The sequence below is a fragment of the Phytophthora ramorum genome (genome assembly GCF_020800215.1).
Source record: "Phytophthora ramorum isolate Pr-102 chromosome Unknown Phyram_PR-102_s0021, whole genome shotgun sequence".
NCBI classification, from domain to species: Eukaryota; Oomycota; class Peronosporomycetes; order Peronosporales; family Peronosporaceae; genus Phytophthora; species Phytophthora ramorum.
Window position 1 is genome coordinate 362107 of NW_027150667.1, and position 26880 is coordinate 388986.

The 26880-nt window shown below is 51.1% G+C and overlaps 5 protein-coding genes across 5 annotated transcripts; 3 read left to right on the forward strand and 2 right to left on the reverse strand.

Moving 5' to 3' along the window:
• Positions 1-357: 357 nt before the first annotated feature.
• Positions 358-5766, reverse strand: KRP23_14445 (Cleavage and polyadenylation specificity factor subunit 1; the record flags this gene model as incomplete). Its single annotated transcript, XM_067885268.1, has 2 exons — positions 358-4666; positions 4748-5766. The coding sequence occupies 2 exons, from the start codon at positions 5764-5766 to the stop codon at positions 358-360; spliced, it is 5328 nt and encodes a 1775-aa protein (XP_067737460.1).
• An 869-nt stretch (positions 5767-6635) lies between these two features.
• KRP23_14446 (Protein N-terminal and lysine N-methyltransferase EFM7) lies at positions 6636-7890 on the forward strand (the record flags this gene model as incomplete). Its single annotated transcript, XM_067885269.1, has 6 exons — positions 6636-6821; positions 6901-6977; positions 7080-7135; positions 7220-7491; positions 7555-7605; positions 7699-7890. The coding sequence occupies 6 exons, from the start codon at positions 6636-6638 to the stop codon at positions 7888-7890; spliced, it is 834 nt and encodes a 277-aa protein (XP_067737461.1).
• Positions 7891-8163: 273 nt separating this feature from the next.
• Positions 8164-9018, forward strand: KRP23_14447 (putative catechol O-methyltransferase 2; the record flags this gene model as incomplete). Its single annotated transcript, XM_067885270.1, has 3 exons — positions 8164-8249; positions 8309-8699; positions 8779-9018. 3 exons carry the CDS (start codon positions 8164-8166, stop codon positions 9016-9018), a joined length of 717 nt encoding a protein of 238 aa, XP_067737462.1.
• A 628-nt stretch (positions 9019-9646) lies between these two features.
• Positions 9647-9917, reverse strand: KRP23_14448 (uncharacterized protein; the record flags this gene model as incomplete). Its single annotated transcript, XM_067885271.1, has 2 exons — positions 9647-9674; positions 9730-9917. The coding sequence occupies 2 exons, from the start codon at positions 9915-9917 to the stop codon at positions 9647-9649; spliced, it is 216 nt and encodes a 71-aa protein (XP_067737463.1).
• A 320-nt stretch (positions 9918-10237) lies between these two features.
• On the forward strand, positions 10238-15576 carry KRP23_14449 (Katanin-interacting protein; the record flags this gene model as incomplete). Its single annotated transcript, XM_067885272.1, has 4 exons — positions 10238-12032; positions 12990-14257; positions 14334-14369; positions 14443-15576. 4 exons carry the CDS (start codon positions 10238-10240, stop codon positions 15574-15576), a joined length of 4233 nt encoding a protein of 1410 aa, XP_067737464.1.
• Positions 15577-26880: the final 11304 nt, after the last annotated feature.

Sequence of the window (26880 nt, forward strand, 5' to 3'; positions counted from 1 at the left end):
GAATAGACTCCAAAAGGATTTCGACTTCAAGAAGTGGTTCAGCCTGGTAAAGAACAAAATCATAGACGCTGAAGCCGTTGGCGATACATTTTGTCAAGAAACACCGAAGTAGAGATAGAAAAACAAGCGGTTCAAGACCAAAATTGACGAACGACAAGTATGTCGTAAAGATGTTCAGGGTTTATGTCACGAAACGGGGTACGTGGCCTTTGCCATTAACAATGTTAGAATGGCTCAGTGAAGATTGACAAGAAACTTTCAATGATCTTGGGCTTATCCATCGATTTCGTTTATTCCAATCGCGCGAGTTCATCACAATGTGCCAACTGTATTTCATGATCGATTACTTGCCGACGTCTACAGGAATGTCGCCGTCGCATGCTGCACTTCCAGCAGGTTGTGAATGACAACCTCAGGCGTAGTACCAATGCAGCGCGCGAGCTCCTTCTGCGCCACATAGTCGAGCTGCAAGAAGCGGAACAGCACGAACGCGTCCAGGAAACTCTTTTTCCACTTCTTCTTACTCCACGCGTCAGGTCGTCCACACCGCTGCTGGGCGTTCGTCTTGAGCATGCGGAACTCGCGCGGGTTCAGCGCACAGTTTTGAGGCAGCGTGTTGACCATCACGTTCTGCAGCGTAAAGAGACGACGGAAGACGCGCTCGCTCACAGGGATCAGGGCGCCGACGCCACCTTCCGAACTTCCCATGACGTTGACGTAAAATGATGGAAGGGCCGATGGTCGGCCATTTGTAGCAGGTACGACTGGCCCATGAGCATCCACTCGCTTGCGGAACATGCTAGCGACTTGCACCCCCAAGTGAAAGTCACTGACGCGCAACAGACGCTGGCCACCGCGTGACTCGATATCCTGGGGGGCAAACTGCATCACGTGCAGATTCTCGTCCATGTCCACCGCCAGCAATGCTAACTTTTTCTCAAACACGCTGAACTCCGTGGTGGACACGGCCAACGGCTCATAGTCCTTCGCGAGAAGAACCAACTGTCTCTGCTTCTCCCTCCAGCGCAAGAAGTGAACGCTCTTATAGACATCGCCGTACATGACGAAATCCTTCACGACATTCAAAGTCACGATAAACATTTGCGCGTCATAAAAAGCGCAGCCGATCAATTGCTCCGACTTGAACTCGTACACGATGACCTTGGATCCAACGGCTGCAAGCACATACGGCCCAAGCTGCGTCACTGCAGAAATGGCTCCCTGTCGATGCTCCTTGATGAACACTAATCGCAACTTCGGCAGTTTTCCACTGGCGCCTCCCTCTTCGTTGACGTACTGGGCGTAGTCAAGTTCGTAAAGCAGGAGACGACCGCGTCCACTCTCATCTTCTCCGTGAGGACCAACCCACCCAGTGCCAATGACCAAATAGGGCCGCTTTTTCTTGTTCCACTCCGGTGAAGTAGAAGCTACTTCCTCCTTCATCAGCGACGAGTCGTACAGATACATGAGCTTCACGCTCAGCACCACCTCGTACCTCTCAAAGTGCACGCGGAATACTCCACGGCGTCCCCACTCGCCAAACTCGTTTGTTTGCACAAGGCGAAGCTCGTATACATCCTCTTCAGTATGGGCCATTTGATCAATCTCATAATCCGGAAACATTTCAGCGGTGGGCGCCATCACATTGCTTCCTACAGGATTTCCGTTTGCGTCCAGATTTTCGGGTTCTTCCTCTTCTTCTGCGTTCTCGACCTCTGTAGCGCGCTCCGCATCAGCTGGTTTCATTTTGACGCTACAAACCACTGCATACGTCGGCGCTTCTAAAGCCTCTGACACACCACCAGGACCATGGCTGCCCAGGTACAGCATGTGGTGCAGCGTAGCACCAAACTCCGCCTTCTGAAGGACAAAGCCGCCGCTCGACGGAAGCACCGTCGAAGTTTTGCTCGAAGGGAGCTCGCACACGCGCAATGCGCCTCGCGAGTGGAAGTAAATGAAGCCGTTGGGGCAGTTCCAGTGGTGGAACGGCGTAAAACTCAATACTGGAACGCTTACCTTCGGGGCCGTGTTCTTGGTCGAGGCTCCATTCGCGCGAGAGGCCGGTGGGGCGGACCCAGCGACACACATTGGGATGAAAGACGGCTGCCCGCGGTCACCCAAGATCCACATCGGGTGTGCTCCTCGGAAAAAAGCCCCACTCATGTTGTTAACGTTGTAGAAGCATGTTAGCATAGGGTATCGGAAACCAGCGCGGAGCTTGGCAAGCACTGCGCTAGTATTCACCTCCGGGTTGCTACCAGCCTCGTTGTGAGCATTCGCACGTGCTCGTGGGGGTAGGAATGGTCGGGTAATTAGATCAGTTCCAACGCGAACGAAATGGAACACTGGCGTGACTTCTCCGTTGCTCCGAGGTTTTAAGCTCTCGAACTTGGGTGTAGCGGAATACATGAGCAAGTCACCGTTTGCCAGGAACACCAACATCACCATCCGCGACAGGTACTGGGCGTTATGTTGGCCTTCACTTGGGCCGACACGGTGGATAATGATGTCGGCCACTGGCGAATTAATGGTGTGGGATTTCTTGATACGACCATCGTTCGCTGAAGACGTTGACGCGTTGAGACCGAGAACTGGCGCAGAAAACTTTACCGTCTTCTTCTTGCTAACTTGGTAGTGCTCTAGCGTATTCACGAGAGCTTGCGGTGCAAAAGTGAGATACGGAAAAACACCCCTCTTCTTGAAATCAGGGAGGGAGAACACGTGCAGAGAACCATCTCCAAAGCACATGCCACACATCATCTTGGCGTCCTTCTGTTTCAGTAGCGGAATCGACACAGAACCATCAGCGTTCGCCTGCGCAGCTGGGATCGGTGCTGACTTTGATGTGCTACTGCGGATAGTCGAACTCGCCTTAGGACTTGGCTTTGTACTGTACAATGCATCCATGTCATCATCGTCGTCGCCGCCAACCGCTTTAGCCATTTTGCTCTCAGTAGCTGCAGGATCACTGCGCTCTTCGCGTTCGTCCTCACCCCATGCATTTTCACGGAACATACCCGCCCAATCGTAAAATAGGCATGCAGAACTGCTGCCATGCTTGGAAGAATCCACGCTTCCATTCGAATCAGCAGCTCCATCAAGATAATCGATTTCCGGGTCAATGACCGTCAGCTCCATGTCTTCTTCATCTCCCATTAACAGGCGAACCGAGCCGTCTGTTAGCAGCAGGAGAATATAAGGGTCGATGACATCCACCGACACAATTCCTACGCTTGAGGTATCGACGTTCATACCTCCGCACTCCACATCACCCTCCAACGTGATTTCCTGCGTACAAATTAGCTTCACTCTCGGTCCGTCCTCTTCATCGTCGTCCTCCTCTTCGTCATCATCACCTTCAGTCTTTTCTGGTTTGTCATTATTCCCATTTGGTGCTTCCTCTTCGGGTACCTCCATCATCACGCGTGCACCTTGCTTAAATATCTGAACGATTCTCTGTCTGTTGAACAAATTCGCCGCGGAAAGCGTTGGGCCGGACGTGTAAAACCCACTATCAGCTTCCAAGGGCTCCATGCCTTCACCTGTTCGAAGCACCATCGTTCTGTGGGCAACACTCAAAATCAGGTATGCGTTGTAACTCCGTCCATCTGGGCTTTTGGTTGCAGAAGGCAGGGAAGATGATACAGTCCACATCGCTCGGCAGCCATTGAGCTCTGCCTCGGTACCGACGATTGGACGCAATCCATTGTGCAGCACCGAGATAGCGCCATTACGCTCATATCCACCACTAATCACAAGCTCCTCGCGCTTTTCATTCGAGTCTGCACTGTTTTCAATGCCCAAATCAATCGATGTGATCTGTCCGATGCTTGGTAGTAGGTCAATCTGCCGGAGCTCATAATCGTACGGACCGCTCTCTTCTTCAACAGAAGTACCATTTGTCTCCTTCTTAACGCTGGATCCATTCATCCCATTAACAGCCACTTCCGGGTCAGACGCCGCTGCTGGTTCTTCTTTGGTGGGAGCAGCACCGTATAGGAACAAATCATCTTCGTCGTCCTCCTCTTCAACAGGTTCAGGTTTAACTTCTGGAATCGTTTCTTCTTTTACGGGCTCCTCCTTAACCAGCATTTCTTCGTCTTGCTGCTCCGTCGAGCCGTCATCCCCAGCGTCGGTCAGCTTTTTCTGATCCAAAGCAAACAATACAGAATCGCCTGACCGTGAACCCACAAATAGCGTCTTTTTCTCATCGTTGACGCACAGGCAGGTAGCGAGAATGCCAGATCGGAGCATTCGCAGCGACAGCGATGCATTCCGACTCGATGATGAACCGCCAAATCCATACAGACCGCGGTTGGACGTGTCTTCGTACGGCAGAGATAGCACAAACACGTCTCCGGTCGGCATAGTCAGCAGCAGCTCTTTTTCGTGCAGATACTCGTGTTGACAATCGTAAAGTACAATATTGAGCTGCGCAGTCTCGTGGTCGGGCGTTTCGTATACTGCACCACTGAGAGGGAACACCGTTTGATTCACCGTTTTGTTCGCAAAAACGTTCGTGGCAAGTCCATGGAACTGCGTCTGGTTAAAGTAGAGAAATGCGTTTGCCGACAAGACGACGACACCGCCCAGCGGTGCTCGACACGGGATCAAGCGGAAACAGTCCGAAGGGAGGTTTTTCACTGTCCAAATCTTTGGGTGGAGTCTGCATTGCATACGGGAGAAATTAGTATGACGATCAGCACTTCAATGAGGGCATTCTCGAAGTAGAACAGGTCAGGCTTACCTCGTGTTCATGTTGATGGAGATGACAGTAAGGCAGTATGTGTCAAATCCTGCCGCCAGGCGTCCATACGTCGAGTTCCTCTCATTCTCTTCATGGAGCACCATCAGCGTCGGTTCCAAATATCCATCGAGAAAAGCCAGGTCAATCACTTTGCCTGTAATCTCTAGTTCGCGCAGCCGCAGCAGGAACTCACGTCCGGCGATGTCGTTCGGCATGATTCCACTCATGTGGTTGCGTTTGCGCTTCGATCCGACCTTGACGCTCTTGTCCAGCAGTGCATTGAGCGTGTTGTTCATATCACTCGTGACTCCACGATGCTTGCTCTCATTGACAAGTTCTTCAAGTTTCTTCTCTTCTTCATCGTCTTCTTCATCGTCCGAGTCCGCCGTCGTGGATCCAACATGGTCTCCATCTTCGAACTCGTCCTCGTCTTCTTCAAAGAACGACAGCTCCATGGACTCGCTCCGGAACGGGACGATCACCAACTGGTCCGAGTACACGAGCATGGCTCCACACCTCGTCTGCGGGTCCACTCTGGCCACAGCCTGCGTCGCAAGTCCCAGCAGCTGTTCTCGCCCGTTCTTCTCTCCTTTCAGCGTGGCTCCAGGTCCAATAGCGTCCTCCTCGAACGAGAACATAGCGAGCGTCGCCAGCGCCCTCGAGCGGCGGTCGTAGCCCACAATGACCCACTTGAACATGGAGAATGTGAGCAGTAGCACCTCCTCGCCTCCGTAGAAACGGTGTTTCTTCCTCAAGAGGCTGCGGTCGAATCGGAGCACGTGGACGCTCTCGGCTACGCCGGCCAAGGGGAAGGAGGCCTGGAGGTTCAAAACCTGCCCTTTTGCAGCTTCCAGAGCAGTCTCCGAGCTTGGAGAAGGCTCTACGCGGTAGATACGCAACCACTGAGGCCCTATCAGCACCAGATCCGCCGCCAAGTCGCTGGTGAGGCGCGCGTTGACCGCGTGATGCACGGCCGTGGCGGCCACCAGGTCGCGGTGGAACAAAAAGTGTTGCCCCATGATTTGACGGGGGAAGTAGGCGGCAGTGAGAGGTCACCACGTATGGGAGACGCGGGGCTTTCAGATGAGTGCTGGGTGGGGTCTGTGAAGCGCTGGAACGCGAGATACGACGACACTGACCTTCCCGGCAGCAGCGGTGGCTGCTGTTGGTGTTGTGCTTTGGCGACGGGGAAGTGGGAATAATGTAAAAAAGCAAAAGTTATCTGTGGGAAGTGTAAAAAAAGAGATTTTGTTTTGCTCCACACTATTCCCGCATTGACTGTATCCGGATACTCGAGCGCTTTCCCAATCTCGAACAGCCTACCTATCGTAAAATGTATCGGATACTGTGTCCTCGGAGTGTTGCTCCTTCACACTATGTCGCTCGCTGTAGCTATATGCATGGCGATGATAATGACCGGACTCGCTCATATAGCGTGATTTGACTTGTTTCCTTGCGGATTTATAAAGCGAACCAGTAAAACACACACAAAAAACTTAAGCCGATTCCTTGCGGCTTTATCCACGATAGACATTACCGGCTATTTGCTACTGGGGTTGTATTTCTGGCGATCCTCCATCGCTGATTGACTGGATGGATCGTATCGACTAGGATTGTCACTGGTACTGTGCTAAAAAGCGGGGTGGCGTTTGCAACTTTGGTTGCACGCACGGTAGCAGGGCCCGGCCAGTTTTGCAACTATATCCAATGCAAAAACCAAGTCAGGGTTGCAAACAGACCCAGTGCAAGAGCCCCTTTACAAAAACCCCTTTCATGGGTGATTTCCTCGCAGGTTTCGTCAAGACCATCAAAGGTGTCAAATTGCACCTTTTGGGTTAAACCATTTTATTCTTTTCGTTTAAGTACGAAACCGAATATCGTCGACAAAATGGATGAAGACAACGTGGTGGGGACGCTGTTCCTGCAGAACGGGGAGGACAACGGGTACGACCCGGAGGACTTCGTGCTGGAGCTGGACGTTGGTTCCTCTGCGCCGCACTTCCGTATCTCAGTGGCCGATGACGACGGCGCAATCCCTGGCTCGCTCTTCGCCTGCGCGGTCTGGAATGGGGCGGTCCGTTGCAAAAAAGGAGATTGAAATGCAGCCAAGAGGGGGCTGTGTAATTGACGCTCTGTGTTTGATGCGGTCGCAGAGGTTCATTGCCATGCATTTCGCCAAGCATCCGGAGCTCGTGGAGGGCCACAGTGTCGTGGAATTCGGTGCAGCCTCGTGAGTATAGTTGAAGTTGATTCAAGAGAGAGAGAGAGAGAGAGAGAGTGGGGTGTGGGTGGGGGCTGAATATTGCTGTTTATGGTGGGATGGTGACTGCAGAGCGTTGCCGTCGCTGGTTGCACTGCATTTTGGAGCTAAAGTGGCAATGATAACAGGTGCGGGGAAATCCCGGGTTTCTGTTGGGGGGGGGGGGGGGGGGGGGGGTTGAAGCTTTCTTACAGGTTTGGAATGGATTGTAGATTACCCGAACGACTTGTTGCTGAAGAATATTGAGACGAATATCAGACGCAATGACAAGTTGCTCGGTTCTGGGAGGCACCAAGTGAGAGGGCACTTGTGGGGCAGCGATACGGCCGAGTTGTTGAGTTGTCTTGAGGACTCGAGTACTGAAGGAACTGATAGTTCCAAGGACGATGATCAGGGGCCTGAAAGTTCTGAATGCGGTGATGAGTCGGTGAAGGATCAATTTGATGTGGTTGTCATTGCTGAGTGTCTGTGGCTTCATCATCTGGTGAGTTTTGGGCTACCTACATTGTTGGATAGTGTTGGTTGGCTGACCTATTTCACTATCCAGCATGGCGATTTGCTCAAGTCCATTGACTCCTGCTTAGCCCCTGATGGAAAGGTAGGTGCAGATATTGCTATCCCTCGAATCGCTGTCTCTGTTAACGTTGAGATCGGTTGGCTAATGTTGTGTGCATTGTAAACGAATGCCCAGGTGTTTGTGAGCTTCGCACACCACGTTCCAGGTCACGAACAAAACGACTTGTCGTTCTTCACCAAGGCGAAGAAGCTGTGCGGCTTCGACGCTGTTCATGTGGACACACTAGCGTCGCCGCATATCTTCAACGCCGATCTGCTGGTCGACCAGTACCTGTACGTGCTCACTAGGTCTGGACATAACTCGTGATCAAAGTATGTCCTCAACCAGCAGGCCGCTAAACAACACATGCAGACACGTAGGAAATAGAGCGCATGTAACATGAGGATCCCTTCTTATCCGACATTCCACATCTTGACTATCATTCCGACACATGGGTAGTAATCTGTCCTGCCGTTTGTTGACGCCCCCGCTCTGATTCCAGTTCCCTGCAAGCAAGCTTGCCACGCGCTGCAGAGGCTCATTCGCCAATCTGCACTGGAAGCGTGTAAGCACATCACCGTCGCCATCCACTCTACATAGATGAGCTCGCCGCCGAAGCCGAATGGACCGTGGGGAAACGGCCCCAAGCCGACGCGAGAGGAGATGGAGCGCCGCACGGATGAGAAGTACGTGTATCAGTCCTCCGTGAGTTTTGCCATGTTCTGACTGCTCACCACTGTTGTAGCTCGGCCAAATGCCTCGAATACGTGAAGGAACACGCGGAACGTGGCAACCCGGCCTCCGTCATCGACTGCATCGACGAGTTCGCGTCCACCAACCACATGATGAACATCGGCCAGGTGAAGGGAGCCGTGATCGACGAGGAGATCCGCAAGAAGAAACCTGCGGTTATGGCTGAACTGGGGGCCTATACGGGCTACAGCACTGTGCGCTTCGCGAGTCTGCAGCGTGAGGTCGCGGGCAAGGAGTCGCACTACTACTCGTTCGAGTACTCGCCCGTGTTCGCAGCTCGCGTTCGCGAGATGGTTAAAATTGCGGGTCTAAGCGAGCAGGTGACGGTGTACGTGGGTGCCTTCTCGGACAACTACGAGGAGCTCCGTGGCAAGCAAGTCGACGTGAGTGTTGTTGTGTCTTTGGAGTTGAGTTGGGATTTAACTGACGGCGTCTTGGATGCTTGTTGTTGGTATCGTGCAGCTTTACTTCATCGACCACGAGAAGACCGTGTACTTGTCTGATTTGAAGCTGATTCTTGGTAGCGAGACGCTGGTCCCTGGGTCGGTTATCGCTGCAGACAATGTCGTACGACCGGGTGCGCCGGACTACATCGAGTTTATCGAGAACGACGCGCAGTTCTCAGCTGTGCGTCACACCATTCACTGTGGAAATGACCGCGTGCTGCTACCCGATCTGTCGATTGCTACTTTCCTGGGATAGGGAGGATGCCCCTTAAATCAATCTACTCGAGCGTTTATTGCCTTTCGTTTTGAAGCACAGGACACGATTGATCGCGAGGCAGATAGGAAACATAGGTTTGGTGTTCAGCTCAGAAGGTAGCAATAAGACATCATGTCTTCGCGGTTCATGTACACTGCGTGCTGGTTCTCCATAGTTACCAGCAGTGCGTCTGGCTGATCTTACTTACATGCAGGACTTGAAACTGATCGTTGGCAGCGAAACATTGGTCCTAAGCTCGCGTTGGGTCGGCGAGGCAAGGCTGAATATCTGGGGTTTGTGGGTCAAAGTTCCTCCGTCTAGGGAGCACCGCAGAAGACCCACAGAAATGGTAGTGTGAGTCCTTGATGCCTGCAGCTTCACGCTATTATACTCGCTTCACTACAGTCTGTAAGCCATGCAGCCTCCTAGCTCGGGCACGATCGCGAGCTAATCTCATCGTCCATTTTCTTGGACGTGTATGACGACACCGACATTCGGGATGCAAGGTTGACGTGGTCCGTGTACAGGGCTGACTCGACTTGGCTCTTATCAGAACGCAAGGTAACCACGGCAAAGAGCTGCAATCTCCGGACGAATCGTGATGAGCCGTACTCTTAGAGTGACTCCTTCAGCCTAAAGTGTCCTGAAGTTCACGACTGGCGTGGATATTATTGCAGTTAATTAGGCTTCCTTTACGCTGTTCCGTCTTACATGTCCGACAGCATCATGACGAGCGTGAGGTTGGAGAGCTTGGGCTTCTTGTTTCCGTTGCCTCCGCTTCGAATGGGGCGAGTCGTCCTCGCCAAGTCCATCGGGGGCAGCACCTCGGTAGTCGCAGTAGGTGCTTGGTTGGAGCGTTCGCGAGGCGCCTTGCGGAACAGGGACTTGAGAATCTTCATCGTAGTCTTGGTACTGACGCTGGTAAGAGCAAGCAAATGCACAAATGGCAAACTACGTGACCCCAACAAGTACCCCCTCCCTGGAATGCATGTAGACAATGCACGAATGCTTGCGCGATTCCCTCTCTGCGTGGCCAATACAGGATTGCCTGATCAGTTGCCCCTGCTCTGCTGAACACGCACCAGCGACCTCCAGCTGGAAAGTGGTGCGACCATTTCAATGTATCCTCGTCGAAACGACGTGACGGTTAGTGGTCGATTGGCATCGGAGCGCGACCCTCGAGTCCCTCAAACGATCTTGACGTAGTGTCCTCTAGAAAATGGCCGAGCGGAAGCGCTGGGACAAGCAGCAGCAGGACTTTCAGTCATTGCGGGTCGAGTCGACCTCGGACGCGAAAGCGGACCCCGTGCTCACCAAGCAGCTCCAGTACATCAAAGTGCTGGAGGAACGCAATCGGGTAAAGAAGCGACTCGCCGCAGCCTCAAAGCGCAGCGACCGGCTGCACGAGAGAGAAGAGGCGTTCGTGACGGCGTTCAATGTCCCGGCTCGAGCAGCTCCGTCGGCTTCGTTGTCGTCGAGAAATACCCGGTCGGCGACGTCGGTGCTACCCACCAAGTTGCCTGGGAAACGAGAGGAAGCCAAACCCAGGTCGGCACCGTCGACGACGCTGAATTTTGCGGCTGGAGGCGGCGACGACCAGTCGCTGGAGCAGAACCGAGTTCGACGAGCCAAGTGGAACCGACCTCAGGCTCCCATGGGGGTCGCAGTGGAGCACCAAGACGGTGTGCCGCGTTTCCGACTTACGACTGAGAGCGAGGAGAAAGGTGGAGATGACGAAGGGGGCGAAGAGGAAAGCTACTTGGAGGAGTCCTTTGAGGAGTTTGAAGAAGAGGAGGAGGAAGAGAGTGAATTTAGACAGGAGGGAGACCTGGTGATCGATGAGATTGAGGACGAGGAGGAGGATGACAATGATGCCAAGGCAAGTGTGGGTAGAAGCAGGGAGGTCCCGAATAGTATACGCACATCGAGATCAGCGGTTGTTGCTGCACCAACCTCTCCAATTGATCTCTCCAGAACGACGAAAGAGCTGGTGGGCATCATTCAACACCTTTCACGCTCGGAGCAGCGGGCACTGGTCGATGTACTGCACAAATTTCAATCTAGTGATCAAGACGCAAATGATGTCAAGGTACTTCAGAGCTCAATCGGAGACCCTGCGATCTGGAAAGAGATGACGACAGCGCTTAGCTCGTCGGCCAGTTCTTCAACTCAGGCGAAACCTCCAGCTGAAAGTGTTGAGAATCGTCCTGCTGGAGTAATGGATCAATGCGAATACCCTACTGTCGCGCCTCTCCAAAGCTTGCTGGAGGAGCACTTACGATGGGAGGACGAGTACGCAAATGAAGTCAAGGAACGCCTCGCTCGGGAGCGAAAAGAAAAGCATCGGATTTTGAAAAACGCCGAGGAGCGTCGTGCTAAGATGATGAAGCAATTGGAGGATGAAGAGAGAGAAATTGAACTCCTCATGGAAGTCAAACGGCAAGAACGGCTCGCCAAGTTGCGAGCTCTTCAGGAGGAAGCTGCTGCTGATACTACTGCCAATGCTAGAAGAGAACTAACGAAACAGGATGAGCCATCAAACGAAAAGATTTACCCTGAAACGTACTCGGACGACCGATCACCACCACCAGTTTTAGAGGCTCTTTACATCGCCGACGCCAAGGGTTCGCGTCTCGCTTCAGATTTACCTTCAGATGAGAATCAATCGGACGCCAAATTTCGCGAGGAGCAAGTTCCTGTCATTCCTCGACTCAATCTTGCGATTGGTTCGGGTGTGGGAGCGCTCATTAGGACGGAGCGCTACGAGATTCAAGTGAAGTTGCTGTCGACATGGAGTAAGACGCGCGTGGTCGGTCTCACGCAACTTTGCGTTTATGATCTGAATGGCGCCGAGCTTTCGGTTGATATGGAGACATTACGACTTTATGACCAACAAACAGGTCGACCTCTCCCTAAAACCAACGACATGGTTCGAGGATTGCACAAACTTTTTAACGGTGTAGCTCAGACAAATTCAGAGAAAGACATGTGGCTGGGACGTCTAGGCGACTCAGGTAAGACCCCGCTACGGTTTAGCTTTATTTCGCATCGACTAATATTTCCTGTTCACGGCGCAGGTGTTCTCCTGGTTAAATTCGAAGTCTGCTCAACACCAAGCAAGTTGTGTGTATGGAATTACAACAGCGTACGTAGTGAATTAGGAGGTGTTCCAGCCATGTATCTGGTGCTAATTCTCTTTGTGGTATTGTAGAAAATGCATTCAGCATGTGCACGCGATATCGAAGTCTTGGTGAATGACAAATGCGTGTGGACTGGGTCTCTACCGGAAACGTTTGGTGATCAAGACGACAATACTTGCACCTGGATTGATCTATTGGGGTCGTCGAAGAAGACAGCACGTACCGCCCGTCTTGGAAATTTTTCTGTATCAACAGCAAGAAACGATGCAAAGGCATCTGAGCATTGGGCTGAAGCAGTGAAATCGGGACGACGGGCAGCGACTCAAATGGACGAACCAACTTCGGAAAAAGCAACAGACAGCACACCGCTGTGGCTAGCGGGCTCTGCTTCTTCTTCTCTATCAACGGAGCGATTGCCTATGACAGACCGATCGAATTCTGATTTTGAAGCTTGGATAGCAGACGAGAAACCATCATCGAGCAGCGTAACCAGTCGTCGAAGACAGGGCAAGCCAATGTGCACGGAAGATACAAAACACACACCTGCTCAAGCGGACATGAAGGCTTATTCAAACTCCACAGCCGATTCGAAAGCAAAGGAAAGCCGTGGTGAACGTAAGATGGGCCCTCCCGCCCTGACATCGCTCTCGTCTTGGGATAGCCTCGAGAAGTTTAGTAAGACCAATCGAAGTCGCTTGCCACAGCCTGCTGATGTCCCTGAGGCTACCAAGTTTCAAATGGACGGCAGCTACGAGTACGAAGCTAAGGCTAAGCCTGCATCTAGTCGCCTATCGTTTACGACTTCTGCGTTGCTTACTGAGCTTCGCCAAGGACCACTGGCGACTAGCTTCACAACAGCCAGCGCTTCCGTGTTACCTTATTCAGCGAGTTTCGAGGCATCATCCTCCAAAGCAGCTCCCATGGACAATAAAGCATTTATCAATGGTGATGGCGATACCATCAACGCTGCTACAACTACAGATATTCCGGTTCTTCCGAGCGGCAAGTGGCTACAGATCGAGATTTTGAGCACCTGGGGTGATCCTTACTACGTCGGGCTCAACGGTGTGGAGATTTTTGACCATCGTGGCGAGTTGGTTCGATTTCAAGACCCAGCGACGCAGGTGACTGCTTGTCCCGAAAGCATCAATGTGCTGGAGGAGAACACGGATGACCCGCGCGTCCCGACAAACTTGATTGACGGCGTGAACTTTACCTGTGACGACTTTCACATGTGGCTCGCACCCTTTACACCAGAGCAGGCGCACTACGTTCTGCTAGAACTTGGTGCTACAATTGCAGTGTCAATGGTACGAATCTGGAACTACAACAAGTCACGCACACACACTTGTCGAGGTGTTCGGGAGGCACGTCTCATTTTATACGATGCGTACCCTGCAGCACTTACTGGCATCTCATCCGGTCGTGCTGAGTCTGGGAACACGATTTTTGAGGGCGAAATACGACAAGCTCCAGGTCTGGTAGGGGCCGACAGCATGGACATATCCAACGAAGTGATTTTGTTTACACAAGATGCAACTATCCTGGAAGCTATCGAGGCAAATGATGAGGCTTTGACAGCAATTTCACGAGAGCAGCAGCGCGAGGATGAAGAGGCTCGGGAAATTGTAGCAAGTGTGCATCGTTCAATGGAGCTTCGACGTCCCCAAACCTCAGATGGGGGATCGCGCTCAGTCGAAAAGAGCCCTAAGAACCAGGAAAATGACGACGGGTATCGTCAGACTCAGTTCGGAAAAGATGGGCGACCGATGACGATGGCGACTCGGTCACTTGCAAATAGTAATGCACGACTGAGAACGTCAATCGATTCGTGGGTTGCTGAAGAACCTCAAGAGAAATCCCCAGTTGCGGTTAAAGTGGCTGATGGAGCCAAGACGTTGGAAGAGAATTTCAATGACGAAGCTAACATGGAAGAGAAGCTTCCTTATGGCCGGCGGCTAACACTGCAGCTGCATAACACATGGGGTGACCGGAACTACATAGGACTGACCCAAGTGGAAGTACTGGTTGGATCACGCGGCACTTCGATCCCGTTGGATGCTGCTAACATTGATGCAACGCCTCGTGATTTGGCATCGGTACGTGGTTCTAGACTGTTGGGTAGGTAGAATCCCCGATACTTAATCTTCTGCGCTTTGTGTCGTTAATGTGTAGCTTGGATACGTTGGAGATCCCCGCACGCTTGATAAGGTGAGACTTTGTGCAGACTCTATAGGCATAACCTTGTTTTCTGATGTTTGGTTGCGTTGTGCTGCCATTTTAGTTGATCGATGGTGAGGCCACTACGTGCGACGACACGCATATGTGGCTAGTCCCCATGGAAGCCGCATCTGTGCCCGAAGTTCGCATTGAATTCAAGAAGGGGCAGTACTTTTTTGGCCTTCGCATCTGGAACTACAACAAGTCTTCCGAAGACTCGTTCCGCGGGGTCAAGCAGCTTACTGTAGCGTTGGATGGAGTCGTCATTTCACCAAAAGAAACAGGATTTTTGCTGCGCAAGGCACCTGGTGCGGCTAATTTCGACTTCGGACAACTACTGCGTTTTCCAGATATCGTCGAAAGTCCTGGGAAATCCCTTGGCAATTCTGCTGCCGCATACTCAGAGCGCGTAAGATACCCGTTCAGTACTCGAGCGTACAAGACGCCTATCATCAGGCAAGATTACGAGGCACAACTCTATCCGCAAGGTTTTCTACTCAAAATCGTGTGCTGGCAAACATGGGGCGATCCTTACTACCTAGGACTCAACGGGCTTGAGCTCTACGACTTCGCAGGGGCGAGAATTGACCACAAGCCTGCAATTGTCAGTGCTGTGCCGTACTCTGTTTCAGAGCTAGACCATACCAATGGGCGACAACAAGATACAAGAACGCCTGATAACCTGATGAGCGGTCTTGACAAGAATACATGGGAAGCGCATGATGCGTGGCTTGCTCCTCTGGCTAGCTCGCTCGGCAACCAACAAGGAAACATCGTGTACATCGGGTTTGATACTCCCGTGGTGCTATCCATGATCAAGTTCTGGAATTACAGCAAGACGCCCGAGAGAGGCGTGAAAGACTTGGATATTTATCTGGACGACATGCACTTGTTTTCCGGGACTCTGCGAAAGGCCCCGGCGGGTGATGACCATGGAGCAAACGGCCGATACTCCAAGATGCACAAGGTAACGGAACATTTCGGACAGCCAGTACTGTTTTCAGCCAGCCAGGCCCAAGTGGACGCCGAGAAGCGAAACGTGAGCTACTGCGGCACCGAGGAGCAGGATGTCCTAGGGATTAACGAAGGCCAAGTCATGCAAGAATCCCGAGCAATGTATCGCAAGCCGGATCCAGGAGCAGAAGGAGTGGTTGTGGATCTGGAGGCTCGTCCTATGACGGCGGTCTGCAGACAATGAAAGGTGCCAAGGTTATTTAAGACGTGAGTACGTGGGACTGTGCAGGAGAAGCTAACCGCATTGAACCAAGACCACACTTAGCAACGTGCTCAAATTGTACTTGACCACGAACGAATGATGATGGCGATATCCCTATCCAACTGATACAAAATTAGCGAGGTCACTTGTATTCTTGTTTGTAAGCGCTGGGGCAACATGGCTCGCATCCGGGTGGCGTCTACAGTAGTCGGCTCTGAAAGCAGCCGAGCGATTTCAGTTTTATCAAAATGGGCTACACGCTACAACGACACCAGGCACAGTTCACAGGTCGCTCGAGATACAGCTTCACCAGCGGATCTAATTGAACAAAGTCGTGCTCGCCAACTCGCTGTTCGAGAGAAAGTGTTCGAGAAACTCCTTCCATTCTCCTGGTCGCGGTTTATTGTTGGGCTAGCTTCACTTGCGCTGGTATTCTCCGACATCTTTCGTGGTGGGTTGGGCGTGTCCAATCTGGCCAAATACTACCCTGCGCTCCAGCCCGACGAAGTGCTCGGATTCGGTACCTCATGGAATTATTCTGTTTTCGCAGCGACGAAAGAGGAGGCATATACTGGCAACGTGAACGCGACGGTATGGTCGTACAAATCGGACTCAACTTCGATTACCTGGCGTGCATTTGCAAGCTACCTCGCTGTTTCCGACCTCCCCGAGTGCTTTTTGGTTCGTGCAGCTTGCCCTTATGAGGTCTTTGATGGTGATGCTGCGTTTAGGTTCATCGATTCAGTGGTAAATGGTGTGGGAAATGCAGAAGGTGGGGGAGAGAATGCCCATTTAGTACCGGTGGGGCTTACGCTTCGGACAGAAAGCGAGTACATCGATCGGCTTCACCAGTTCCTACTGCCCAAATGGTTTACAAACTTAAACTGGAGAACCAACCAGGCACTTTACTACTCGCCAGAGCTTCTTGAAACGACGTGTGCACGCAGTATTTGCTTCCCTGCCAATGGCGGTAGGGTGAGAACGCCTCACTTTTGCCACGAACTATGGACCAACCTAGACCGGTCGTGTGCTCCCCATGACACTACATCACGAGCTGCTGGGCTGTTGTATGTGCACACGATCAGTCGGCTTCGTGAGGTTCAGACCCGATTCCCCAACACAACGGTGGACTTGACCTTTCTCGAGAGCCAAGAGGACTTGCAAGTGTGTCGTGGTGGTCTGTCGTCCACTGGGTTTCGACGATCGGATGTGAGCACGATAATTCGCGCTCGTGATTGTAGTGGAGGTGTTGCTACTTGTGAGACTGTGTTTCTGGAAGACTATCGGTATGAAACTGGGCTGCTGACAACGGATGTTGTTCACTGGTATCGACTGGTTGCAGCATTGCGGGCAGTTGGCCAGAGCTACTTCTGGCTTCGTGGAATCGGCCTGATGCTGAGCTGCTACTTCATGTTTGACAACTCGAAGCCCCACAAGAAAATGTCAGTACGGACGCGTTTGAAGAAGGGGTGTCGGCTTTTTATGAAAGTTCCAACGCAATGTGTCGTGTATGGCAGCCCTTTTCCTGTGGTGTGCTACGTCCTCGCGCATTTACTGGATGCTCCGCTCACGTACAATATTCTGGAGAGCCATTTCTTCTCACAGGCAGGAGTTTTAGACATCAAACCAGAGTCGTTTATTTCTTACGCCGTCGTGCAAATGCGCAGTGTGTGGATGTATGCACTAGTATGGCAAGTTGTAGCCAGCTCACAGACATCGTGGGGCCTGATTCGAAGCAACAAAGTGCTCGATGGAGTCACTGGCGTACCGGAATTCCTGCTAAGTGCTTTCTCGATTGTGACACTAATTGCTCAGTATCGCTCAACATCCTTCCGATCAGCAACAATCATACGAATGATGAAACTTCCCTGGAATATTAGCCGAGGTTGGGAAACTGCCAAGTATCAATACAACTTCGTTTACCGAGGAAGAGGCAGCGTGTCACTAGGTGGAGTGCTCATCGATCTCAAGTTCCTGATTTGTCTCCTCTTACTCGTCGCAGCTCTGTGGGCGGTGCACACCATTTGGACGTACTACAGGATTTGGAAGCTTGACGAAGACAAACGCCGATATACACATTGGTCCCTGCTACCACCGACGCCAGTGCCTTACTCGGCTGGGGTCCTGTGGCCTACCGTCAGTGTCTGCGTCCAGTGGCCTAGTGTCTATTACTGCATTCGAGATGAGTGGCATCGCGAACCTCAATTGCTACTCGTAGTTCAGCAGAAGCATTACAGACACCACCACCTTTTGTTCGCAAGGATTTTGAGCTGGAATGTGCATCAATTGAGGAATGGAGCTGCACGAGTCATCGCCTCAAATGCTACTGCCCAATCAAAGTATCTACCGGAAGGAGAACTACGCCTGCGAGCCCGATCAGCACGAAAGAGCTTCGACACATACAGGTACATCCAGCACCAGTTGAAGTGCGTCCATCAACGTTCCGATAGTGTGGAAGCGAACGTGGCATTCATGAATGCAGTTCTGATGAGCGATCCGCTGGTGTATTTGAGCTTGATGTTTGGACGTGGCCACTCGTCGGAGCTGGCGTATTACCAATCGCTTTGGCGTCCCCGTCAGATTGTGCTTCTGCCGATGGCCGTAGTTGGTGAGCTCAATGAATTTACAGGCGGCCTGAAGATGCTTCGACGCGTGAAGACGTCCGAGCTCACATGGTCAGAGCTTGTGCAGTGTGGGTGATAGTTTGAAGTTTGCTAGCTGGACTGGGAATTAGTTTGCGCGCCTGACCCATATCCAAGTGAGCTAAATGCAATGTTAAGTCAAGAGGATCGAACTTACTCTTACTGGCAAAAGCGTCGACGTTGGTTGAAACGTCTGCCACTTGGGATTGTGGGTGCACTTCGCTGTAGTGGCCACATCTCATCTTATCCTAACATGTCCAAACTTGTACCTGACGTGATGGTGGCGATATGCCCAAACGGTCGATGCGAAATTAGCCTGATCACTTCAGACCAGGTTGCAACGTTTGGTTTCAGTCGCAGCATGGCTCGCATCCGGGTGGCATCTACCGTAGGCGGGAGTGAAAGCAGTCGGTCGCACACTGTTTTGTCCAAATGGGCTACGCACTACACGGAGAGAAAAAATAAGCTCAGTGAGAGGCAACTGACTACTCCTACGGCAGCTCTCATCGAAACTACCCAAGCTCGTCAATTCGCTGCCCGGGATAAAATATTTGAACGGCGACTTTCGTTTACCTGGCCGCGCTTCGTCGTCGGACTTGTATCTCTAGTGCTGGTTTTCTCCGACATTTTTCGTGGCGGTCTTGGAGTATCTAAACTTGATACGTACTATCCCTCTCTGCATCCAGACGAAGTGCTTGGTTTCGGAACGTCTTGGAATTACTCGGTGTTTGCTGCTACGAAGGATGAAGCGTACAGCGGTACGACCAAGACAAACGTCTGGACCTATAAATTTGATTCGACATCCATCACCTGGCGCGCATTTGCTAGCCATTTTGCAGTTCCAGAGTATCCCGATTGCCTTTTGTACAAAACGCAGTGTCCCGATACGACTTTCGATTCAGAAGTAGCATTCCGAATGATCGATGCTATTGTGAATCGGGTGGCTACTAAGAATAATAGTAGAACCGAGCTAGTGCCGACGCCAATTGGGCCCATAGGACTTACCCTCCGAACGGAAAACGCTTACATCGATCGGCTTCACCAGTACCTACTGCCCAAATGGTTTACAAACTTAAATTGGAGAACCAACCAGGCACTTTACTACTCGCCAGAGCTTCTTGAAACGACGTGTGCACGCAGTATTTGCTTCCCTGCCAATGGCGGTAGGGTGAGAACGCCTCACTTTTGCCACGAACTATGGACCAACCTAGACCGGTCGTGTGCTCCCCATGACACTACATCACGAGCTGCTGGGCTGTTGTATGTGCACACGATCAGTCGGCTTCGTGAGGTTCAGACCCGATTCCCCAACACAACGGTGGACTTGACCTTTCTCGAGAGCCAAGAGGACTTGCAAGTGTGTCGTGGTGGTCTGTCGTCCACTGGGTTTCGACGATCGGATGTGAGCACGATAATTCGCGCTCGTGATTGTAGTGGAGGTGTTGCTACTTGTGAGACTGTGTTTCTGGAAGACTATCGGTATGAAACTGGGCTGCTGACAACGGATGTTGTTCACTGGTATCGACTGGTTGCAGCATTGCGGGCAGTTGGCCAGAGCTACTTCTGGCTTCGTGGAATCGGCCTGATGCTGAGCTGCTACTTCATGTTTGACAACTCGAAGCCCCACAAGAAAATGTCAGTACGGACGCGTTTGAAGAAGGGGTGTCGGCTTTTTATGAAAGTTCCAACGCAATGTGTCGTGTATGGCAGCCCTTTTCCTGTGGTGTGCTATGTCCTCGCGCATTTGCTGGATGCCCCATTCACCTACTATATGCTGGAGAGCCATTTCTTCTCACAGGCAGGAGTTCTTGACATCAAACCCGAGGCGTTTGTATCGTACGCCGTCGTACAGATGCGCAGTGTTTGGGTCTACGCACTAACTTGGCAAGTTCTCGTTGGTCTGTCCAGATCGAGCGGATTTGTTAGCACCAACAAAGTCAGCAATGGAATCACTGGCGTACCAGAATTCCTGCTAAGTGCTTTCTCGATTGTGACCCTCATTGCCCAGTATCGCTCGACTTCATTTCGATCGTCCAACATCATCCGAGTGATAGAACTACCAAGCAATAGTGGTCGAGGCTGGGAAGCTGCCAAGTATCAATACAACTTCGCTCACCGAGGGCGAGGTAGTGTACTGCTAGGTGGAGTGATTATTGATATCAAGTTCCTCATTTGTCTGCTGTTTCTAGTCGCAGCTCTGTGGGCGGTGCACAGTATCTGGTTACACTACCGGGTATGGACAATTGACGAAGGCAAACACCAATATACACATTGGTCCCTTCTACCGCCGACACCAGTGCCGTACTCCGCTGATGTACTGTGGCCTACCGTCAGTGTCTGCGTGCAGTGGCCTAGTGTCTATTACTGCATTCGAGATGAACGTCATCGAGGTCCACAAATGCTACACGTAGTTGACCGGAAGAACTACCGTCATCTCCATCCATTCTTATCAAGACTACCAAGCTTGAATGATCGTCGGCATGGAGATGCACGAGTCATCGCCTCGAATGCTACTGCCCAATCAAAGTATCTACCGGAAGGAGAACTACGCCTGCAAGCCCGATCAGCACGAAAGAGCTTCGACACATACAGGTACATCCAGCACCAGTTGAAGTGCGTCCATCAACGTTCCGATAGTGTGGAAGCGAACGTGGCATTCATGAATGCAGTTCTGATGAGCGATCCGCTGGTGTATTTGAGCTTGATGTTTGGACGTGGCCACTCGTCGGAGCTGGCGTATTACCAATCGCTTTGGCGTCCCCGTCAGATTGTGCTTCTGCCGATGGCCGTAGTTGGTGAGCTCAATGAATTTACAGACGGCCTGAAGATGCTTCGACGCGTGAAGACGTCCGAGCTCACATGGTCAGAGCTTGTGCAGTGTGGGTGATACTATTCTGAATAGGATACGAGCAAAGACCCCAGTAGCATAGTTAAACATTGCTGGCATTTTACAGTCTCCGACCAGATCGCTGCGAACAAAAAAACTGACCTCGGACATCGTTCAATGGCATCGTCTTGCAATGGTTCATCGAATGCCCGAACAAAGTTACTTCTGGTTACGTGGATATACGCTTTGGTCTAGCAGTACGTTGACATGACGTAGTCTGATGAAAGCCAATCGACTGCATGTAGGTAGCGGCGTCCGGGATTGATGGTGAATGCTTTTCGAGCTCCAAATTGCTCGCCCAATACCGGATAACATCGACAAGATTTTGATCATAATGGACGTTCCTATCAATACAGACTGTTCGTGAGGGAAAAAAAAAACTCTCGGCGGTAGTTAAATGCGTTCGAACCGATTTAGCTGGGTGCACGTCTCATGGGCAAAAACTGCCAGCTGGGAGCTCGTTCACAATCGTTAGCGTCCATCCCTGCCATGAGCTCAATTCGAGTGGCACCCTCTCCATTCAACACTGGCCGAGCGCTAAAACTTTTGTCAAAATGGGCAGTACATTATTCGAAGGAAAATGCACTGCATCCAGACGAGGGAAGCACGCCTGATGAGTTGATTGAAATGGTACTTTCTCGAAGACTCGCGGTCCGTGAAAGGATTTTCCAGCAGCATCTTCCGTTCTCGTGGCTACGCTTCTTGATTGGACTCATGTCGCTTGTGCTAGTTTTCTCGGACATTTTCCGATCAGGTCTGAGTGTATCAAATTTGCGATCTCTGTACCCCGTCTTACAACCTGATGAAGTTGTATACTTCGGAGCAGCGTGGAATCATTCGGTTTTCAAGTCAACCAAAACTGAAGCTACCAATTGCAGCACAACGGCACGCGTATGGAGCTACAAATTCGATACCACGTCTATCAGTTGGCGCGCTTTCGCAAGCTACTTGAGGACATCTGACGTTCCGGCGTGTTTCTTCTACCGCGAACCTTGCCCAAGCAAGGTGGTTTGCGGCAATGTGGCATTCAAGATGATTGATTCGCTCGTAAATAGTGTCGCAAAGCTAAACACCCGCGCAAAACTGAAATCAGATCGAGCTGGCCCTGTGAGTCTAATGCTGAGAACAGAAAATGAGTTTCTCGATCGGTTCCATCAATTTTTGCTATTGCCGTGGCTCCCCAACAGTAACTGGCGCACCAACCAAGCTCTGTACTATTCACCCGAGCTGCTATCTAAACTGGATGCTCGCACGATTTGCTTTCCAGATATCGGTGGTCGCACAAAATCACCACGGTTTTGCCAACAACTTTGGATAAACTTCAATCGCTCGTGTGCTTCCACCAATTATGAAGGTAGAGCTGTTGGACTCTTGCATGTGCATGCATTAGACCGTGTCCGCAATATTCAGACACGTTTTCCCAACTTGACGGTTGATCTGACGTTACTTGAAAGCGCAGATGACCTGCAACTCTGCCGTGGAGGTTTGGCCTCTCTTGGATTCCGTTGGTCCGATGTGAGTACTGTCATCCGTGCGCGTAGTTGCACTGACGACGGCAACTTCTGCGAGACTCTGTTTGTCGACGACTACCGCTACGAAACCGGACTGATGATCACCGACATTGTTCAGTGGTATAACGTGATAGCTGCCCTCCGAATTATTGGCCAAAGCTACTTCTTTCTCCGTGGAATCAGCTTGATGCTGAGTTGTTACTTCGTTCACAACACCCCGAAAACACGAAAGAAACTACCGATAATGGCACAGCTGCAAAAGACTTTCCACCTATTCATGAAGGTGCCGACACAGTGCGTAGTATATGGCAGTCCGTTTCCGATCGTTTGCTACGTTCTGGCTCATTTACTTGACGCGCCCTTGACGTACCAGAGACTTGAGAGCCAATTCCTGACAGCCGATGGAGTTCTCAACATTAAGTTAGAGTCCTTCATTTCATACGCTGTAGTCCAAATGCGCAATGTCTGGGTCTACGCCCTGGTGTGGCATTGTTTGGTAAGTGTATCCACCTCACGGTTCATGGGGCAGAAGCACCAACTGTACAACGGCATCATCGGCGTGCCGGAGTTTCTGCTGAGCGCGTTCTCCAGTGTCACGTTGATTGCTCAGTATCGATCGACATCTTTCCGTTCAACAAAAATTCTCAGCATGATAGAACTTCCAAACAACATCAGCCGTGCGTGGGAAATTGTCAAGTATCGATACAGCTTTGGTTATCGGGGGAATGGAAATACATACCTCGGTGGGGTTTTCATCGATCTCAAATTTCTCATCTGTTTGGTGATTGTTGTGGCGATATTGCGTGCGGCGCGCATGATTCGGTTGCACTATTTGGCTAGCAAGCATGGGAAAGACAAGGAGCAGTACTCACAGTGGATTTTTCTTTCTCCAACACCAGTACCATACTCGGTCGGTGTGCTGTGGCCTACGGTGAGCATGTGTGTACACTGGACCAGCGACTTTTTCTGTATCCAAGACTTCCGGGAGCAGCGACAAAACCGATACCCTGCACAGCTCACAGAATCAACCATAGAGAGGAAATGGAGAACAAAGTACTTCCAGGTGGCCCCTTTTTCGTATAGCGCACAAGAGTCAAAGTTGTCAATCCTTAACAGGTTGAATTCACACGTTGTTAACCGCAGGGAAATTGCCCCCTCCGTTCGAATGAGCGTGGGCACCTTCCGGTACATCCAGCATCAGATGAAGTGTCTTCATGGTCGCTCGGATGTTGTCGAGGCGAACGTGGCTTTCATGAACGCTGTCCTTATGAGCGATCCTCTCGTGTATTTACGCATGATGTTTGGGAGGAACCATACGACCGAGTTGGCCTACTACCAGTCGCTATTGCGCCCACGCCAGATTCTCCTCCTGCCTGTAGTTGTAGTTGGTGACCACAACGAGTATTCCCATGATCTCAAACTGCTCAAACGTGTCAATGCATCACAACTCGCGTGGACGGAGTTGGTTCAGTGCGGTTAAGATACCTGTAGACTAGCTTATGTTAATACGATGAATTACATTCACAATTGACCCGCATCGTCGTGAATTCAGGGACGTCATGGAATTATTCCGTTTTCAGGTCTAGGAAGACCGAAGCCTACGACTGTAGTACTGCAGTGCGTGTCTGGAGCTATAAGTTCGACACCACGTCTATTAGTTGGCGCGCATTTGGAAGTTACCTCAGCGCGCCAGACTTTCCAAAATGCTTCTCCTACCTTGAGCGATGTCCCAGTGAGTCAGTATGTGGCGATGTGGCGTTTAGGATGATTGATAGTCTCGTAATGTTGTCGCAAAAGTAAACTCAAGGACAGCACGCGCTGTGCCAACCCAATCTAGACCCCAGAGCCTGACCCTATGAACGCAAACCGAATTTATCGATAGGCTCCATCAATTCTTGCTGCCATCATGGTTCCCCCACGTCAATTGGCGTACCAATCAAGCGCTGTACTATTCGCCAGAGCTTCTTGTACGGATAAACGCTCGCACAATCTGCTTCCCGACAATTGGGAGTCACGCGAAAACACCGCGCTTTTGCGACCAACTTTGGACCAATTTTAACCGATCGTGTGCCTCCACAGATTCTGAAGGTAGATGTTGTATGTTCACGCCTTAGAACGAGTCCGAAAAATCCAAGCTCAATATCCAGACCTTACTGTGGATCTGACAATACTGGAAAGCTTCGAGGATCTGCAAGTTTGTAGAGGCGGATTATCCGCGTTGGCAATTGGATGGTCTGACGTAAGCACTATCATTCGCGCTCGAAATTGCACTACTCCCGGAGAGTTAAGCTTCTGTGAGACTGTGTACGTTGATGACTATCGTTATGAAACCGGGTCGATGACTACCGACGTTATCCAATGGTATCGAGTTATAGCCGCACTCCGATTAATAGGTCAGAGCTACTTCGTACTCCGAGGAATAGGCTTGATGGCGAGTTGCTACTATGTTTACAACAGTCCACGGGTGAAGTTGCCGCGCATAGCAAAACTGCGAAAGGCTGCGAATCTGTTCAGGAAGGTTCCTGCCCAGTGCGTCGTGTACGGGAGCCCATTCCCAGTAGTATGCTACGCACTTGCACATTTGTCGGATGCTCCTTTCACATACCAAGTACTAGAAAGCAATCTTATCACATCAGATGGAGTTCTCAACATCCAACTTGAGTCCTTCATTTCGTATGCAATCGTCCAGATGCGCAACGTGTGGATTTACACACTTTTTTTATGGCATGGTGCTGTAAGCGCGTCAACATCACGTTGGATGGGCCCCAATCAACTGAACAATGGCATCATTGGGGTGCCTGAATTCCTATTGAGCACGTTTTCGAGCATCACATTGGTCGCACAGTATCGATCAACATCTTTTCGTTCGTCAAAGGTCCTAAACATGATGGAACTTCCCGCAAATATAGGTCGTGCCTGGGACACAGTCAAGTATCGATACGGCTTCGCTCATCGAGGGAGGGGTAACGCGTACCTCGGTGGGGTTATCATCGATTTCAAATTCCTCATTTGTCTCGTTATCGCTCTTGGAATATTTCGGGTGAGCCGCGTGGGTTGGCTGCGGTATTTGGCTCGCGTGCATGGTATTGATAGTAGGAAATACTCGGAATGGGGTTTCCTCTCTCCGACACCGGTGCCATACTCGGCTGGAACCTTGTGGCCCACAGTGAGCATGTGTTCACTGTACTAGCGATTTTTTCTGCATTCACGACAACCAACGACGACACGAGATGAAGCACGAGTGGGGGAGCAGAGACGATCAAGTGGCTCCACTTCCACCTTTTTCGATGCTGCAGAAACGAATAATGCCAAAAGAACGGCTTGGTAAATACGAGAGGAATGCACTATCCGTTCGAATGAGCGCGAGCACATTTCGGTACAACCAGCACCAGATGAAGTGTCTCCATGGACGTTCAGATACCGTGGAGGCGAATGTGGCCTTCATTAACCTTGTTCTTATGAGCGACCCTCTCGTGTATTTAGGTATGGTGATCGAAAGGAACCGCTCGACCGAGTTGGCCTATTACCAGTCGCTGCTGCGTCCACATCAAATCTTACTGCTACCTGTGGTGGTGGTTGGTGACCACAACGAATATTCTTGTGGTTTGAAGCTGCTGAAAAGTGTCTATGCTTCCGAGCTGACATGGCCAGAGCTCGTTCAATGCGGTTGAAGCAGAAAGTGGCTGATACACCTTAAGAGATAATATTGCCGTAATGAATGATCCTAGCAAATAAGCGTCTTGCCTGAGCAAGGCCACCGAATACGATCGTTTCGTTGCGTATCTGTATCAAGGTCGAAGTGGGAGGCAGAAAATAAAGATGCCATATTTATCCGCTACTCCGAAACTCGAAAGGGTGTGAATTGTCGTATTCGCTCTGACGTGAGATCATGAGTCACATTCGCGTAGCACCGACGCGTAGTAAGACCAATCGCGTATTTTTTACGTTGTCCAAGTGGGCCTCGCGATATAAAGAGAAAACTGCGCAAAGTGAAAGGAAACACTCGACTTCGGCTGTCCTGATCGAAAGTACGCAGGCTCGGCAACTAGCATCTCGTGAAAAAGTGTTCGAGCGACAGCTCCCGTTTTCCTGGTTGCGGTCCATTATCGGGATATTTTCTCTTGTATTAGTATTCTCTGATGTCCCTCGCTCTGGCTTGGGCATTTCCAGTATGCGAGCAATATATCCCTCACTCCAGCCAGACGAGATGATGGGGTTTGGTACATCTTGGAATTATTCCGTGTTT